Source organism: Salmo salar, chromosome ssa15, assembly GCF_905237065.1.
Source record: "Salmo salar chromosome ssa15, Ssal_v3.1, whole genome shotgun sequence".
NCBI classification, from domain to species: domain Eukaryota; kingdom Metazoa; phylum Chordata; class Actinopteri; order Salmoniformes; family Salmonidae; genus Salmo; species Salmo salar.
This window is the reverse complement of record NC_059456.1, coordinates 48,101,853-48,119,838: the sequence shown is the minus strand read 5'-3', so window position 1 is coordinate 48,119,838 and position 17,986 is coordinate 48,101,853. Positions and strand designations below refer to the sequence as shown.

At 46.2% G+C, this 17,986-nt stretch overlaps 1 protein-coding gene across 16 annotated transcripts in view; it reads left to right on the top strand.

The window, feature by feature from the left end:
• Nucleotides 1-1,669: 1,669 nt before the first annotated feature.
• The window catches only part of LOC106571666 (gephyrin), a 105,205-nt gene continuing 88,888 nt past the window's right edge, over nucleotides 1,670-17,986 (top strand). For 6 of the 16 annotated variants that reach the window (XM_045695801.1, XM_014144994.2, XM_045695803.1 and 3 more), the window contains exon 1: nucleotides 1,673-1,951. In XM_045695801.1, the coding sequence (XP_045551757.1) occupies nucleotides 1,888-1,951 (64 nt within the window). In that variant the 5' untranslated portion in view covers nucleotides 1,673-1,887. Of the gene's footprint in view, nucleotides 1,952-17,986 lie in introns of all 16 variants that reach the window. The other 10 variants (XM_014144998.2, XM_014144988.2, XM_014144996.2 and 7 more) reach the window with 3 other exon arrangements.

The following is a 17,986-nucleotide window of genomic DNA, read 5'->3' as shown; positions in this document are numbered from 1 at the left end:
TGCTCATCTTAGGATTTTAATGAATGCACTTCAACAACAAAATAACAATCGACCAACAGTTCCGTCAGGTACAACAACTAAACGGAAAATAACCACCCACAAAACCCAAAGGAAAACAGGCTGCCTAAGTATGGCTTCCAATCAGAGACAACGAAAGACACCTGCCTCTGATTGGAAACCATACTCGGCCACACAAGGAAAAATAAACATAGAAACAGAAAACTAGAACAAATTCCCCTGGAAACAAACAAACCCCAAAACACACAAAACAACCCCCCTGCCACGCCCTGACCATTCTACTGTGGCAAATGACCCTTTTCACTGGTCAGGACGTGACAAGAACACTTCAGCTACAGTAGCATTCCCAGTAAATGGATAAGAGTGTCATGCTAAAAGCCTAAAATGTAAATTAAAAAAAGTAACGCTTTCCAAGCACAATGGGTATTATTCGAATGAGCTCCGCCCCCAAACCATTCCTAATTTGGACGGACTAAATCTGAAGCGTTCATAGACATCTATGCTTTACAAGTTTGGACAGCACAGTACAGTAAAGCACAGTACAGTACAGTAGAGCACAGTAGAGTTCAGTTCAGTACAGTAAAGTCCAGTTTAGTTCAGTAGAAGTTTAGTACAGTAAAGTACAATATAGTAAATTATACTCACTCTACTTTACTGTACACTACTGTACTGTACGAAATCTGAACAAAGCATAGAAATCTATCTTACATTGGGCCAAATCGAGGCAGGTCCGGACTGGACCAAATCTGAACCATCCAGACTTCTATAATGAGTTCATATTTGGTCTAATCCAGACCAAGAAACAACATCTGTGGAGTTGAAATCAAGGCCAGGGCAGATCTTTCCAAAGTCCATGGACTTCAGCATTGGATGTTGGATGTTGGGAGGGTCATCACTAGGATGTGTGATTCTGGGAGTGTGAACTGCCACCCTCACCTAAAATCACACTGATTTAATAAAATACATGGATGTGTAAGTAAAATGTTGCCAAGGTTTCCATTCAGTTTGTCGCCTGCACCGGGGAGTCATTCGAGACACGACTGACTTGATGTTTTTGAAGTGAGTGAGCGGTCAGGCTTGAAGAGTTGACCCAGTTCCCGCCATGGTGCACGGTACACTCCATAGTCCATAGTCCCCATACTCATATAGACTAGGTGTGTTCATGAATCATGTATTGATCAAATCCAAACAGATGCGGGAGGAGGGGCCGTTTTTTTTTCTACATTAAAATATACACCACGGAAGCGTGCAGTCAGACTAAAAATAGAAGCGAGGTTTTTGCCTCGGGATGCAGTTGCGTTTTTACAGGTCAGACTGTGATCTTCTCTTGAGCTTCTGAGGATGGGAACGCAGTAGGCTACTTAGTCCTCACATCACCTGGTCATTACTATTTCATACGAAGCGGGCACAATGCCCAAACACCTCGTAGACTAAAAGTGCATTTTCATCACCCAATATACTATGATCCATAGACGGTGTGACACCAAACATATGACGTGGGAAAATTGGAGTGGCATTACCGACGCATTGCTTAAATCCTATCTGTTTCTCTGAGTCTTCATAGAGAAATCAATAGTGGTCTCCAAAAGAATGAATCTGGAATCCACACTACTACCATGGCAGACGGCCAGCTGAGTGATGTGTGCGGTTTAAACGGCCCCCGCATTCTGCCGCGCACGGCCAGCTATCTAGGTGTCTTAATCGCTCGGCTCTCCACTTCTCTCGCCTAGCTCTGCTCTTCTTCCTCATTCCCTCCCTCCCTCCGTCTCATCATCCTCCTCCTCCTCCTCATACCCTCCCCCTAAGTTCGATGTGATCGGCTCTTGGCCCTGCCGTGAGTTCTCAGTGCGGGCGACAGCGCTGCTGAACATGGCGTCAGACGGGATGATTTTAACAAACCACGACCACCAAATCCGTGTCGGAGTCTTGACAGGTAAATGCAAAATTGCATTTAGTGATTCATATTTCTCTGTGACAATGTGAATTCATTTCCGTTGACTGTCCGCTGGGGTGCCTCTCGCGGGCGTCTCATAGGCTTACATGTCGGTTGATTTTGCGTGGCGGCTCTCTCCATCTCTGGCTGATTTTGCAGTTCTCCGCGGCTGGTCAGCGCCTTGCGCTTTGAAGCCCCCTTACTTTCACAGGACTAATTGATTTAACACATCCTTGCATGCGACGGAAGATGACAATGTAGCCTACATTCATACAAACCAGTTCGGTATCATTCGTTGCCATGGCGCTTGCGAGGCGGTTTTTCTCCGTGAAGGGCTCAGTTTTGTGTGTTGAATTATTCATAGCCCGTATCTGCTTCTGCTTGTCAAATCTGAAAATGACAGCTGACCGTGTGCGGAGCTAAACATGCTCGCGCTGTATGTATTTCGTTATTGACACGCGGTTGGCCACAGCATTTCTCCAAATGTAGCCCATGACAGTTGCTGATGATAAGTTTATGTATTTAAGCGCACAGAAATGCCCGTGTTAATTGCGGAATACATGGCAAAGCAGGCGCAATGAATGATATGTGACTGATTTGTGAATGACATCGCTAATTGAAGCGGCTGGTTAACGTGACTGAGGCTCTGCTGGTTTCGTGAGCAGAATACGAGTCGATTTAGGCTACGGATCGGGAAACGATATATAGGCTTCAAACTGTTATACACAAGACATTGGAAATGGCTATTTCTATGTGTTTTTATGTATGTTTGCTTTGTCATGTTTCTTATTCAGCACTGTGATGTTGATCAAGGCGAAAAGTCGTGCGGTGTCACGAGAGGAAAGCAAATGAAAGATACATGTAACCAGCGACGGTTAATATTGACAAATACGGGCTTGCCGCTGCTGTAGCGATGCTGTTGAATTGGGGAAAGTGTCGGATGCGAAAACGAGTAATGGAGGGGGCTGGATGATTCAAATCATCATGATCGCCATGTATTCGTGATCGCCTATGACATTCTCCCTTATGGTAAATCTGGTTGGAAGATGGTATTGTGTAGCAATGGAGGAATGACTGTAGATCCTGAAATCTGCTAGGGAACCCCCCCCTCTCCGCCTCCCCCGCCCCCCCCGCCCCCCCTCTGTAGAGAGAGAAGGAGGCAGCGCTAGTGAGGGCTTCGGCGCTGTCGGTGGTGCTGAAACCGCGTCAGTCACAAATTAGTGCGATGGTAAATACACTGCCAGAAAGCGAGTTTCACCACGTTGATAAGCATTCAGGCATAGTGTAAACCGAAACAGAGCGGGTTCTGTGTTTGTAGCGTTAGTCCCTCGAATCCTCTTCTCCCTCCAGCCAGTGTGGTGACAGATTGCTAGTTTGATTTGGAGGTGCTATGCTGACTTTTTCTGCAAATATATGCTGATTTTGGCGACGCAGAAACGCAACCCACTTCTTATTTGCATTTCTGTTTCTTTTTGCGGCTCTTTTTCTTTCTCTCTTGGGGTTGGAATAGGGAGGTATGTTGGGAATCCAATACCCGTTTTCGGAGGTTTAAAAAAGCAGTGACCATGCAGACATATGAAACAGTAGGTTTACTGTATATTTAGTTGTTCTGAATCTAGGTCCAAAATATCTTAAGTCTATGACCCCTTGCCTTTCAAGAATTTCATCCTGGCAAAGATGAGTTATTTTTAAACACCAAACGTGTTTTCAATATTAGATATCACCCAAAACAACAACATCCACAAATGAACTCCACATCTTCCCTGTCATCCTTCCCAACCTCTACAATAACACCACACTAACCACACAGTGCCATCTATAATCTATGATAGTGCCATCGTTAGTCCTGCTGCACCACGCAGCTCTGTGCTCAGCATTCTAATGCTCCCCCCACCCCAATCTCCCCATCTGGCCTCATGAGAAGGTCAGGGGTCAACCCTCCATCCTTCCTCCATAGGCCCGGGGGAGAGCAGGGGAGAAGGAGGATATAACTGGCCGGTCACTGCTCAGGACAGGGATACTTAGGACTCTAAAGGCTGTATAGATCCAATGTATAATGGTTTATTCAATGTAGAAGTAGGATTAGGAATGTAGAGCTGCGCACTCTATGCAAATGATAGCAGGGGAGGACATAGCTCAAGCCGGCCAAAGGAGGGATGGAGGTGTGCATATCTCAAACCTCTATGGTGGTTTGTTTGGATGTTCCGTCAGGGTTTGCTCTAGGTTTGCCTTTGGATATACATTATTGGTGCGAGGTGTACTATAAGGATGTGGGGAAATGCTTGCAAGGATTTGTTTGTGGAAAATCTGAAGAAGAAAAAATGATTAGGGTGAACTAAAATGAATGACAGACATCTGTCAAATATGTAATCCCACAAATGTGAGCATTAAAAAGCTTCTCGTGCTGTGATGGGTTTATTGCCTTTTTGCATGTGTATCGAGAGTGTGTGTGTGTGTGTGTGTGTGAGAGAGAGAGATGTTGTTTTAATTGTGTCTCTATCTGGGCCTGCCTGAGGGTGTGGACAACACCATTCTCCAACACGCTCTCCCAGCTCACCGCCCTCCTGTCCTGTGTGTATTTGTGTGTCTCCCTCCACCTTCCTAATGACTCCCTCTGTACACACACACACACACACACACACACACACACACACACACACACACACACACACACACACACACACACACACACACACACACACACACACACACACACACACACACACACAATACAGCTCTCCAACAGCCTGTGTGACCTCATTGTGTTGTGGTGCTGCTAGGGAGAGATGGATACACCATGCAGGGCGTGTGTGTTCTCTGGACCTCTGTGTTCTGACGTAGCAGGCATGGGCCGGACTCTGTCACGTTAGATGTATTATTCACACAACTGTGTGTGTGTGTGTGTGCATGAGTGAGTGTGTGTGTGTGTTTGTTCATCCGCATGCATGTGTATGTTCTCTCGGTCTTTGTGCACTAACAGTGAGCTCTGGTTGAAACACAAACCCCTGGTCCCAAATATAGCTACTGTATGCATACATCCCATCAACACAGTGAAACAGCTCAGTGCAAAATCCTTTAAATCACACATACTCACAAATTGACAGATATATATATATATCACACACACACACACACACACACACACACGCTGCTGAATAGACAGACATGGACAGTATGCACTCAGTAGCAACCTGCCAATGGGAGCGAGGCCTGGGTCGGAAAGCTCCTCTCTGCGGCAGACAACACACATTCTCCATCTCTCGCTCTCTTTTCTTCACTCATTTTTTCCCTCAGCTGTAGCAACTGAGAGAGAGAGAGAGAGAGAGAGAGAGAGAGAGAGAGAGAGAGAATGTGTGGGCGGCGCTCCAGCTCCAAACTTACATGTCAGAAAGACATGAATCGACAACAGACGCCCCAATATTTAGCGTCGTTCGCAAACGGTGCAATACTTTAAAAAAAATTTTTTTTAAAATTAAAAATATTTTTGGACAGCCTTTATTCGTGTGTTAGGGTCCGTTTGTGGTCTAATGTGATTTTTCATTATGATTCCTCCACGGCAGTCTAGAGGGAGATGGAGGGAGGGAAGGAGGGAGGGAGAGAAGGGGGACTGGTAAGGGCAGGTGGGGAGGGAGAAGGCAGGCAGGCTCTGTGGGATTTCCCCTCTTAAAGGGGCTACCACCACCTTTCCGTAGGGAGGATACAAAGGGAGGCTATGTGGTCTAGAAGTCAGATTGGTGATGGTGAGGCAATGCAGGTAATAGAGGGTTTCATATTTTCCAGTTGCTTACTCTGTGTGTGTGTGTGTGTTTGTGTGTGTATGTGCGTTTTGCATACATTTTCATCACTGTGTGTGGGTGTGTGTGCATAGCTGCATGCTTGTGTGCATATATGTGAGTGTGTAATACAATGTGTCTACGTGCATGTGTGTGCCTGTACAGACAATAGTGTGTGGAGGGCCAATGCAAGAACTATCTAATCTCTTTTTCCACATAATTTAATCTCTGGAGGTTGTCCCAAGTTTACCTTAACCACTACAGCCCCAGACCTTGTAGCACTGAGGCATGCTGGGAACAGGAAACCGAAGAGGCGGCCAGTCAGTCAGCGAGCGGCCTGGATGGCTTACGTGGCAGACTGTCCTGCCCAGAATTAGGAGACTCTGTCATTTGTCACTGAATGGGGTTGGTTAGCTGCCAAGTTATATAGCAATCTCCTCTCCAAGTCTGCTGTGAATGGTGAATGGTGAACGGTGAACGGTGACACATGGGGCTGGACGTCTGCTCTGTGGTAATTGGCTACACACCCATGCTCTTTTTGTAGCGATTGGCTGGGCTGGCCTATTTATTTTTATTCACGTTTATTTAAATAGGGGAGCCCATTGAGACCAGGGTCTCATTTCCATTGGTGCCCTGAAAACAACAGTTCAAGCATTGTCACGTCCGTCGTAAGAAGGAGACCAAGGTGCAGCGTGGTAAGCGTACATCATATTTATTAGATGAACACCGAAACAAAAACCAAAATAAAATACAAAACGAAAACGTAACGTTCAGAAGGGCATAAGCTCAGTACCAAAACAAGATCCCACAATCACAGGTGGGAAAAGGGCTGCCTAAGTATGATCCCCAATCAGAGACAACGATAGACAGCTGCCTCTGATTGGGAATCATACCCGGCCAACAAAGAAATAGAAGATCTAGAATGCCCACCCAAATCACAACCTGACCTGACCAAATAGAGAAATAAAAGGGCTCTCTATGGTCAGGGTGTGACAGCCCCCCCCAAAGGTACGGACTCCGGCCGCAAAACCTAGGGGAGGGCATCTGGCCTCGGTGGCGGCTCCGGTGCGGGACGTAGACCCCGCTCCGCCATCCTCGGTGGCGACTCTATTTCGGGGGTCGTCTCCGAAAGCTCCGGACCGTGGATCGTCGCCGGAGGACCTGGACCGTGGATCGTCGCCGGAAGCTCCGGACCGTGGATCGTTGCCGGAGGAACCAGACCATGGATCGTTGCCGGAGGGACCGGACATCGTCGCTGGAGGCTCTGAACTGGGAACCCCCGCTGGAGGCTCTGGACTGCAGACCGCCGCTGGAGACTCTGGACTGCAGACCGCCGCTGGAGACTCTGGACTGCAGACCGCCGCTGGAGGTTCTGGACTGCAGACAGTCGCTGGAGGTTCTGGACTGCGGACCGTCTCTGGAGGCTCCGGACTGGGGACCGTCGTTGCAGGCTCCGGACTGGGGACCGTCGCTGCAGGCTTCGTGCCATGGATCATCGCTACAGGCTCCGGGCCATGGATTATCACTGGAGGCTCCGGGCCATGGATTATCACTGGAGGCTTCGTGCCATGGATCATCACTACAGGCTCCGGGCCATGGATCATCACTACAGGCTCCGGGCCATGGATTATCACTGGAGGCTCCGGGCCATGGATTATCACTGGAGGCTTCGTGCCATGGATCATCACTACAGGCTCCGGGCCATGGATCATCACTGGAGGCTTTGTACCATGGATCATCACTGGAGGCTTCGTGCCATGGATCATCACTGGAGGCTTCGTGCCATGGATCATCACTGGAGGCTTCGTGCCATGGATCATCACTGGAGGCTTCGGACCATGGATCATCACTGGAGGCTTCGTACGTGAAGCCGGAACAGGTCTCACCGGACTGGGGAGATGCACTGGAAACCTGCTGCGTGGAGCAGGCACCGGATACACTGGGCCGTGGAGGCGCACTGGAGGTCTCGAGCGTAGAGCTGGCACAACCTGTCCTGGCTGGATGCTTACTTTCGTCCGGCAAATGCGGGGCGCTGGCACAGAACGCACCGGGCTGTGAAGGCGCACCGGAGATATCCTGGGCCGAAGAGACGCACCGGAGGCCAGGAGTGCTGAGCCGGCACAATCCGTCCTGGCTGAATGCCTACTCTAGCACGGCAAATGCGGGGCGCAGGCACAGAGCGCACCGGGCTGTGAATGCGCACCTAAGACACAGTGTGCGTCACCGCATAACACGGTGCCTGACCGGTCACACGCTCCCCACGGTAAGCACGGGGAGTTGGCTCAGGTCTAAACCCTGACTCCGCCTATCTCCCCGTGTGCCCCCCCCCCAAAACATTTTTTGGAGCTGCCTCTCGGGCTTCCGTCGTTGCCGTTACTCCCGGTCTCGTCGCCGTTCCTCCCTCGCTGCTTCCACCTGTTCCCATGGGAGGCGATCCTATCCGGCCTGGATCTCCTCCCACGTCCAGGATCCTTTGCCGTCCAGGATGTCCTACCATGTCCACTCCTCCTGGCCACGCTGCTTGGTCCATTTTTGGTGGGATCTTCTGTCACGTCCGTCGTAAGAAGGAGACCAAGGTGCAGCGTGGTAAGCATACGTCATATTTATTAGATGAACACCGAAACAAAAACCAAAATAAAATACAAAACGAAAACGTAACGTTCAGAAGGGCATAAGCTCAGTACCAAAACAAGATCCCACAATCACAGGTGGGAAAAGGCTGCCGAAGTATGATCCCCAATCAAAGACAACGATAGACAGCTGCCTCTGATTGGGAATCATACCCAGCCAACAAAGAAATAGAAAATCTAGAATGCCCATCCAAATCACACCCTGACCTAACCAAATAGAGAAATAAAAGGGCTCTCTACACAGAGGCTGAGTGGCAGACTGAATCCAGAGGTTTTAACACAGAGGCTGAGTGGTAGACTGAATCCAGAGGTTTTAACACAGAGGCTGAGTGGTAGACTGAATCCAGAGGTTTTAACACAGAGGCTGAGTGGTAGACTGAATCCAGAGGTTTTAACACAGAGGCTGAGTCAACTGAATCCAGAGGTTTTAACACAGAGGCTGAGTGGTAGACTGAATCCAGAGGTTTTAACACAGAGGCTGAGTGGTAGACTGAATCCAGAGGTTTTAACACAGAGGCTGAGTGGCAGACTGAATCCAGAGGTTTTAACACAGAGGCTGAGTGGTAGACTGAATCCAGAGGCTTTAACACAGAGGCTGAGTGGTAGACTGAATCCAGAGGTTTTAACACAGAGGCTGAGTGGTAGACTGAATCCAGAGGCTTTAACACAGAGGCTGAGTGGTAGACTGAATCCAGAGGCTTTAACACAGAGGCTGAGTGGTAGACTGAATCCAGAGGTTTTAACATAGAGGCTGCATGTATATTGAGTTGCCGTAGTCAATTACTGGGAGGAATGTTGCTTGAACAATCTTCCTCCTATTTTCAGAAGTGAGACAGGATTTATTTCGATACAGGAACCAATCTTTGCTTGCAACTTTTTAGTCAGCCTATCGATATGTGTTTTAAAGGACAGATTATCACCAATCCAAATACCTAGATACTCAATTTGGGCTCCTCTCAAGGTGCAGATATGCAGGTCTTTAGGATCAATTTTACAAGACCTGGATAGAAACATAAACTTGGTTTTATCAACAATTAGCACACATCTAAGATCGGTGAGCGATGCTTGAAGTGAATCAAAGCCAAGCTGCACCGTGGGCGCACGGGAATACATAACTGTGTCATCCACATAGAGATATAAGCCCCAGTTCTTATTATTAAGGGACAAACTAACATTATTCATGGCAATAGTGAACAGTAAAGGACCTAGTATCGAGCCTTGTGGCACTCATTTTGGTTATGTTAAGGGAGATTAGATTTGCATTGTCTGTTTACAGTAGGTTTCACCTTGTCTTGTCCTGTGGCTATCTACAAGGATAGCGTTAGACTCTAGGCTATGCGTCACAGGAGGTTGGTGTCACCATAATTGGGGAGGACAGGCTTGTGGTAATGCCTGGAGTGGAATGAATGGAATGGTATCAAATAGGTCAAACACATGGTTTCCATGTGTCACTCTATCTGTCTTTCTCTCTCTCGCTCCCTCTCTCGCTCTCTCTCTCTCTCTCTTTCTATCTCTCTCTCCCTCTCTTTTTGGGTAAGGCGCAGTGTAGATGTAAAGGTTATTTCTGGGAAACAGACAATAAAAATCTCATCTCTAGTCATCTCATCTCTCTCTATCTCTTAAGCGCATAGAAGTCAACCATACTCAATGTAAATATATCTTAATTGGACGTTGAGTTTGGGAAGAGAGGCCAACGTTATTTGCTGGATGAACACTCTGATTCACTCTCACCGGCTCTTGTAAACCCTCCAGAGAAGTGTGCTCCATCAAATCCATTCCCAGAGTTGGCTAGGTAGGTAAGGACATTGTTGGGAATTTAATTTGGAACGTGTCTCAACGTGTCTCAACTAACAATGCACTCTCATCACTTGTCATTTATGTGAAGTAAAGTTGATAACAAGGGAGAGTGTGATGGATAAGGGTTACGTTTGGCCTTCTGTATGTGAGAAAGCCCATGTCAGCACTGAATGCTAACAGTGTTGATACTAGGGATGGAACTTGAATGTGTTGAAGGTTAGCATTAGCATGAAGGCAGCTTGTGCCTAGCCTTGGTCTAGGGAGGATAATCAAGACTGATACTGTGCTGGAAAGAACAATTTAAACAGACAATATCTTAGCCAGAACAATATGGTTTGTGTTGGCATGGTAGTGTGAAAATGGTGTGAGTCTGGTCTAGAATGGGTCAGGCAAGGTGCTCTCTTGTCTTATATGATAATTAAAGGATCAATAAGTGTATGTTTTAAGTGATGAGTCACTCTATGGTCTGTCTGTACTGCCCTCCATCCCTCCATCCTCATTCCTCTCTTCTGGTTACTGGTGTTAGTCAGGGCATGGAGGGTACCATCGATTCATCAGCTTCAGCGCGCCTCCTCACCTTTTTTTTTATCCTTCCACATCTAATAGAGCTCTGAAATATAGAGCCCTTTCGTGTTTCAAGTCTTGGGAGAGTGTTTTTGGCTAGCGTCTATCTCTCATACTGTTGGCTATTCCTATGAATTAGTCGTGAGCTCTGCCGTCGATGTTTGGCTCGGTCAATATCGTGTCCTCCTGTCTTTTCTGGCTGAAAAGCTAACATGGATGACATTTATTTTTTGTACAATGTTTCTGTGTCTTTTTCTTATGCATACATTCATCGCATCATTATACTGTCGACTTTGATGCCGCACTCCAGTATCTGCTCTACAAGGATCTGTTTCCTTGGAGACTTGATACTTACATGAAATTGCATGGATACGATGTAGGATACATGTTATATTTCTATCATGTTGAAGCTGTTGTTTCAGATTCCTACAAGGTGTTACAGAAAGAGTTATTGGAGCTCGTAAGGGATGATTATTCCAAAAACACACTACAATGTCACTGTGTATAACTAATGGTGATGGATTCGCAGTGTAGTATTGTACAGGAAGTATAATTATTTTGTATTATTATGTACTGTTTTGTCCCAGGAATCGAACCCACTATCTAGGAGTTAGTGCTCTACCAACTGAACTACAGAGGACCACGCTAGTGCCTCAGTTAAATGGTATATACACAATGTTTGTATTCATTAGGGCACAGTGTAGTAAAATGTTTTGAAAACGACAATGGGTGTTTTAACTTCGTCCCTCCCTCTTTCAGTCCGTGTTCTTCCATTAACTGCCTAATGAACACAAACCAGGTCTCAGATCATCCAAGAGCATGTTTCCTCCACAGCACTGAGTAGAATTTAACTATGCACAGAGGAACAGGCTAGCAGATAGCAGCCTCCGTCCATGACTATGCCACAAACACATGCACATACATACACACACACACATTCATACGCACACACACACACACACACACACACACACACAAACACACAAACAAACCTCAAGGTCAAACTGATGAACTTCAAGTTGGATATTTCTCTCTCTCTCTCACATGCGATCACACATTTACACACCACATGTACACACACACACACCTCCCTAATTAGACTACACATTGCTCATATATTTAATAATAGCAGTTACATGTCAGCTCATGCTGAACTAAGTTAGCATGGTTGACCTTCAAGATGCAGTAGAACTTTAACTCCAAGAAACTACACACATACTTTCTCTCTCTCTCTCTCTCTCTCTCTCTCTCTCTATCTCTCTTGCTCTCTCTCTCTCCCGCTCACAGAAACACACACACACACACCACTGACAGGAATTAGGAGATGATGATGAGAGGAAGACAGTGGTCTTTTTGCTCAGATCTTCTCTGTGGTGCTGAAGCTATTAATTCATCCATTTGCTGCCTGCCTCTTGCCTTCCACTTCTGCGATTCTGTCTGGGAAGAAAGGCTGTTTTTCTGTATTCTGCCATTAGTTTTTAGAGAGAGAGAGAGAGAGAGAGAGAGAGAGAGAGAGAGAGAGAGAGAGAGAGAGAGAGAGAGAGAGAGAGAGAGAGAGAGAGAGAGAGAGAGAGAGAGAGAACTGCAAATGTGTAAGTGTAAGGAAGACAAACTAACTCGTGTTTTTGACGTTCAGTCCAAAAATCTGCTGTCAAATAGTTACTTTACACTACGATAGCAGCAACTCTCACTAGCAAGACATAACATCACAGTAACAAGCCAATCACATCACAAACATTCCTTGGACAAGAATAGCACCACTGTGAGTACAAGCACAGGCACAGTACAACAGTGTTACTTCTGGCTGTCACCATTGGCAACGGCTACTGTTTCCTCATTGTCACTCTGCCAGGCTGTCCATTGGCTTGTCACTTGGCCAGACCCCTCCCCCTTGTCTTCTGAAGAGGTGGTCACAGGTGAGGTGTGATGCGACTGATCGATGTGTGACATTTACAGAAATGGCACCTAGTCTCGTCTGAGTTGGGAGTATGTGATCACCTAGGGTATATTCACAGAGGTGAAATGTTCAGAACATTGCTGATAGAAATGTAATGAGTAGAACTGACATGACGCCCAATTCTGCATGACAGAACATCATATCTGTTCTACAAAATATGTTTATATCTGAATGCTTTGTGATTTTGCAACCTTCTGAACAGATAGATTCCAGGAACGGCACCTAGTCTTCTCTGAGTTGAAAGAATGTGCCCAGTTCAGTTCTCACCTACCAAAATGACAGGTAGAACACAAATTCCCCCCCCAAAATACCAGAATCCTTAGCATTTCTCTGGAAGAATCAAAATGGGCTGAACTGAACACACTGCTAAAAATGATAATGCACTGTGCTTCTATATAGAACCTTTTTTGAAGATATATATAAAGCGAGCCATTGAATACTTTTTGGCTATAGCACCATTTTGCTTTATTCTCTGTCAGTAATATTTGTCCTGTTGCAGTACTTCAAATAAAATCAATTACTTTTCCTGCAAAGTGTGTTTACACTACAGTCGCCATCGAATGAGCACAGTGATTGCCTGCATAATTTACGAATATTGACAGTAATTATCTTGGTAATTTGCATGTTCATACATCATTTATATTGACATCAATTTTGCTAATCAATTGCTGTCAATGGTGGTTGGTTGAAAATGTTGTAGGAATGTACATATATGATATGAGGGACTCTCCTTCTCTGTTACTCTCTTTCTGCTATTCTCCCTCTCTCTTTCTGTAGCCCCGTTTATACCAGGTTCTAAACGGCGTCCTTTGTCCTGAGTTTGTCCACATTCTGATTGGGCCCACAAGCATTGTGTCTGGATATCTTACAAGTGTAGACAGATCTGGACAGAGACACCATTTAAATCATCATTATTCTGCCCTCTAAAATCATTGACAGGCGGCACCATTGTCTGATTATATCAATATGTGTCTTACAATAAATAAATAAATATTATTTAGAAAGAATAGCTGTGAAATAATTGGCATAAAGGAAGGGACCAGGAAATCTGGTCACAATGCAGACACAGTGGATGGATAACAGACACATTTTAATACCATGTGTAGACACATTTCTGGGAATCTGGTCACAATCAGAATGTGGACAAGATCAGGACAACGGACCCATGTTTGTAAAAAGGTATAAACAGGGCTTCTGCCTCTCTCTCGCCACCTCTCACCTCACCTGCCTTGTCATTTTTTTTTCTGTCCCCCTCTCTTTCTTTTCAGCTTTCTCTCTTTCTCTTTCACATCTCTCTCCCTCGCTGTCTCTTTCTCCACCTCTTTCTCGCTCCTTCCCTGTCTTTGTATATTACCGTACCCCTGTAGGTAAGGGAGTGATGCAGGAAGAGGGGGAGCATGTAGGTGTGAATAATAGAGGAGAGCAGCGTCCCGCTAATGAGTGTATTTGATGGCTGACCTGGCCCGTGTGTGGCCAAGGTGAGCTCTCTCCTCCCTTTGTCCTCCTTCCTACCTCCTCACTCCTGTCCTCCTTGTATTATTGAGCCTTGAGCGTTTCTCCTGTTTCCCCCCGTGTGCTACAGCAAAACCCTCCCAGGTCATGACATCTGGACATCACACCTTAACACGGTACTGGCCCCCATTGGAACAGACTGTACTTTCACACGTGTGGTTGTGGATTGTGGGAACCACACCTGTGATTGACATGTTGGGTGTGGACCATCTTGATATTTTTAGTCACTACAATGATGAGGGGAGAGTGTTGCAGGCAGGAGATTTCACTTTTCTTTCCCCCTTCAGTTTTATTGGGGATCCTCGGGATACCCTACTCTTCCTTTTCTGTAAAAACAACATTTACTTCTCGTCCCCCCACCCCCCTCTCTCCTCCTCTTCTCTCCTGTGTTGTGGTGGGCCCAGGTTCTAGTTGTCTATAGGGGCTGTGTTGCTCTGTTTTAGGGAGATGAGCCAGAGAGCTAAACACCCACCACTGATAAACAGGAGCTCCTCCCAGCATGTTGTCTCAGCAAGGAGAGGCCTTGAGAAGAAGGCCAAGTGTTTCCTCCTGTGTGTGTGTGTGTGTGTGTTTGTGTGTGTTTGCGTGCACACTTGCATGTGTGTGAGAGATAGAGTGTCTCTCTGCAGCCTGTGCTCTGACAGTGGGAAGCTGCGATGTAATTGCTGACACCGTCCAGAGGATTGAATGTAATGAAGGTAGCTGCTTACAGCCTGCTTCATTAGTGCAGATGGGCTCGGGGCATTGTGTGTGTGTGTGTGTGTGTGTGTGTGTGGTGGTGGGGGGGGGATGAGAAGACTCCTAGGCCCAGTGTCGTGGGAAATCACACACACTCATACTCATCACACACACATTAGCAGCATGTGATGGGGTAGCGAGCATAGCTCTTCCAGTGAGGGGAGGACAAAGCCTAAACCCTGTAGACTAGAGTTAGTGGAAGGTCCTAGTAGCCCTTTCCTCCAGTCAAATGAGAAAATTGCCCTCTAGTGGCCTCATGGGTGGAATGTTAATAATTTCATAATTAATAAACGTATTTCAGAAAATCCAGTGTTTCTATGTCAAACGGTTTTGTTATATTTCAGTCTTCTGTGATATAGTGTAATATCGGGATGCAAACTCAGAATAGAATACATTTCAACTCTATATCTGACATGGTACAGATGTCTTCATTTTTTAAGCCCAAAACCATGTGTGTGAGGTGAATACTTTAGTTTTAAAGTAGATGTGTTTAGGACTACCAAGAAACACTCTGTGTGACCCTGATTTAGCCCACTGCAGTAAAAGGTTAACTAAGCTAATACAACGGGTTAGTAGTTTCACTTTGCAAAGGGAAGTGTTGTTGAGTGGTGTCAGCTAAGGACAGCTAACAGCATGCGCTACTTCCTCCTATCATGTGCAATCTAGTGGAAACCATTTATCATCCGCACAGGAGCTTGAAAATCCCAGCACCACTTTCAGCACCGCCTTCGCACCAATCCTGATCTGTCCAAATAATCAACGACCCCCCCCCACAAAACAACGTGAACTGCTGCTGCTCGTAATCACATCATTCTACGTGAGCCTTGACAGTTTCATCTGTCCACGAGAGATGACGTAAGTCTCACCCCATTTTGATAGAAGTACCAGTTACCTGCTTGTCCTCTGTAGCCAATGGAAATGTTTCACCCTCGTATACAACCTCGGATTGGAGCCATATATGGACCTAACAGAAGAACTATGTAGAATATCATTGAAATTCTTTGGCTAGATTGACTGCTGATGAACTTGAGTTTGGATATTTCTCTCTCTCAAATGTGAACACACACGCATTTACACACACGCATGTACACACACACACACCTCCCTAATTAGACTACACATTACTCATATATTTAATAATAACAGTTACATGTCAGCTCATGCTGAACTAAGTTAGCATGGTTGACCTTCAAGATGCAGTAGAACTTTAACTCCAAGAAACTACTCATACACTCTACTAGCAGCATGAGCATAATACCCTCTCATGGCGCATACTGCATCGTTGGTTGCAGCAGCAGAGTTCTGCTTTCTGCTTTGTTCCACTGATTTCACGTCGATTGTCGGCACAATGCGCTCGAGCCGCAGCTGTGCCGATCTGCTTTTGTTTTGCCTTTCTGGAACATCTCTGGCATGAAATGGGATTTGCGGGAACGCCGGGCAGTGACTGGGAGCTGTCACGGCGAGGGCAGTGGCGGGCAACCGGTGGACCAGAGCATGGCAGGGGTTGGCACTGCCAACGCCACATGGGGACAAGTCGGACACCCCTATGCCCAAATCGGAGGGATTCAGATCAACGTTCCACTTAGTGAACAACGTTTGAACAGCGTGTCACTTACAATATGCTCCGTGTTCCCTCCTCCTGAATCGCCTTGACAGCTGTATCTCTTGAGGCATGGCTGTCATCATGACTAAAGCCGGGGTCATGTTCAGTAGGCACGAAATGGAAGAAAAACGTCTCGAAACGGAGAGAAACGGGGAGGCCCTATCTGAACTCGTCCAATAGGAAATGCTCTCTTCGTTTTTCTGATGCAGTGTTTTGCTTCGGTGTGCCCTAATGAACACGACCCAGGGTTTGCGTCAGAGGATGGGTCTTTACTTTCCCAACATGGCTACTGATGCAAGTCAAAATGACTACCCTGGTCTGTATGGGTTCATATCGTAACCCCGATATCTGACCCTGTCAATGACCCAAAACGGTCAACTCTGACCCTAACCTTGACCCTTAGCCCACATGACCCCAACCCTAGCTTTAACCCTAACACCTGACCCCTGATTCTCATTGGTTTGGGGCTCCTAGAAGTGCTGGGAGCACATCAAGGCAAGAGCAATCAATAGTTGATTTGATTAGCTCCTCAATGCATGTATTTCACTTAAAGCCCCTAAAAGCCGATGGTCGAGAGAGGCTTTCTAGCTAATGTTAACCATCCATTTCTAATAGAGCCTAATTAAGTACTGTCCACTTATGGACTCTTATCTTTAGTCATATTAAATGAGCTAAACTATGTGTGTGTGTGTGTGTGTGTGTGTGTGTGTGTGTGTGTGTGTGTGTGTGTGTGTGTGTGTGTGTGTGTATGCTGTGTGTGTATCCTGTGTGTGTATCCTGTCTGTGTATCCTGTGTGTGTTTGCATGCATATGTATGCACAAATCACTGACCACGTCATGTTCCTGATGAGAGGTGGGTTCCCCTGTATTGGCAGCCTAGCTAGCAGGAGAGGACAGCTGGACACATGCGGTGGGGGATAGAGATCAGAAATGTGCAGGAATATTAATGGCCACAGATTCCTATAGAAATCAATAGGATCGCTCGCAGAGCCTTCGGAGCATTAATAAGACAATAGTACCTGAGCTTACCAATAGAGCTGCGATGGTGCTGGATCATAGTCATTTTGGCACACCGTAGTAAAATGTTTTTGAAAGGAAAACGAAAAGAAGCTGTTCTTATTAGACAAAACCAGCTACTCACTCTTCAGTTTTATGCCTAATGAATACGACCCAGAACAATCACTAGTGGAGTTGGATGATGGGCGAATACATGAAAATAGAGTCCAAAACAGCCAACATTGCAATTCTATGGCATATAAAGCATATGGGTCCTTAAGGTGGACCCAGGGTTGTCCTGCACACTGCCTGATAGTTCTGTGAACAGCATAGATAGTTGTGCTACATTGCTACATAGTATTAGCTAGGGCTGGGAATTTCCTGGGACCTCACAATACGATATTATCACTATACTTAGGTGCCAATACGATATGCGTTGTGATTCTCACGCTAGATGTGGTAAAG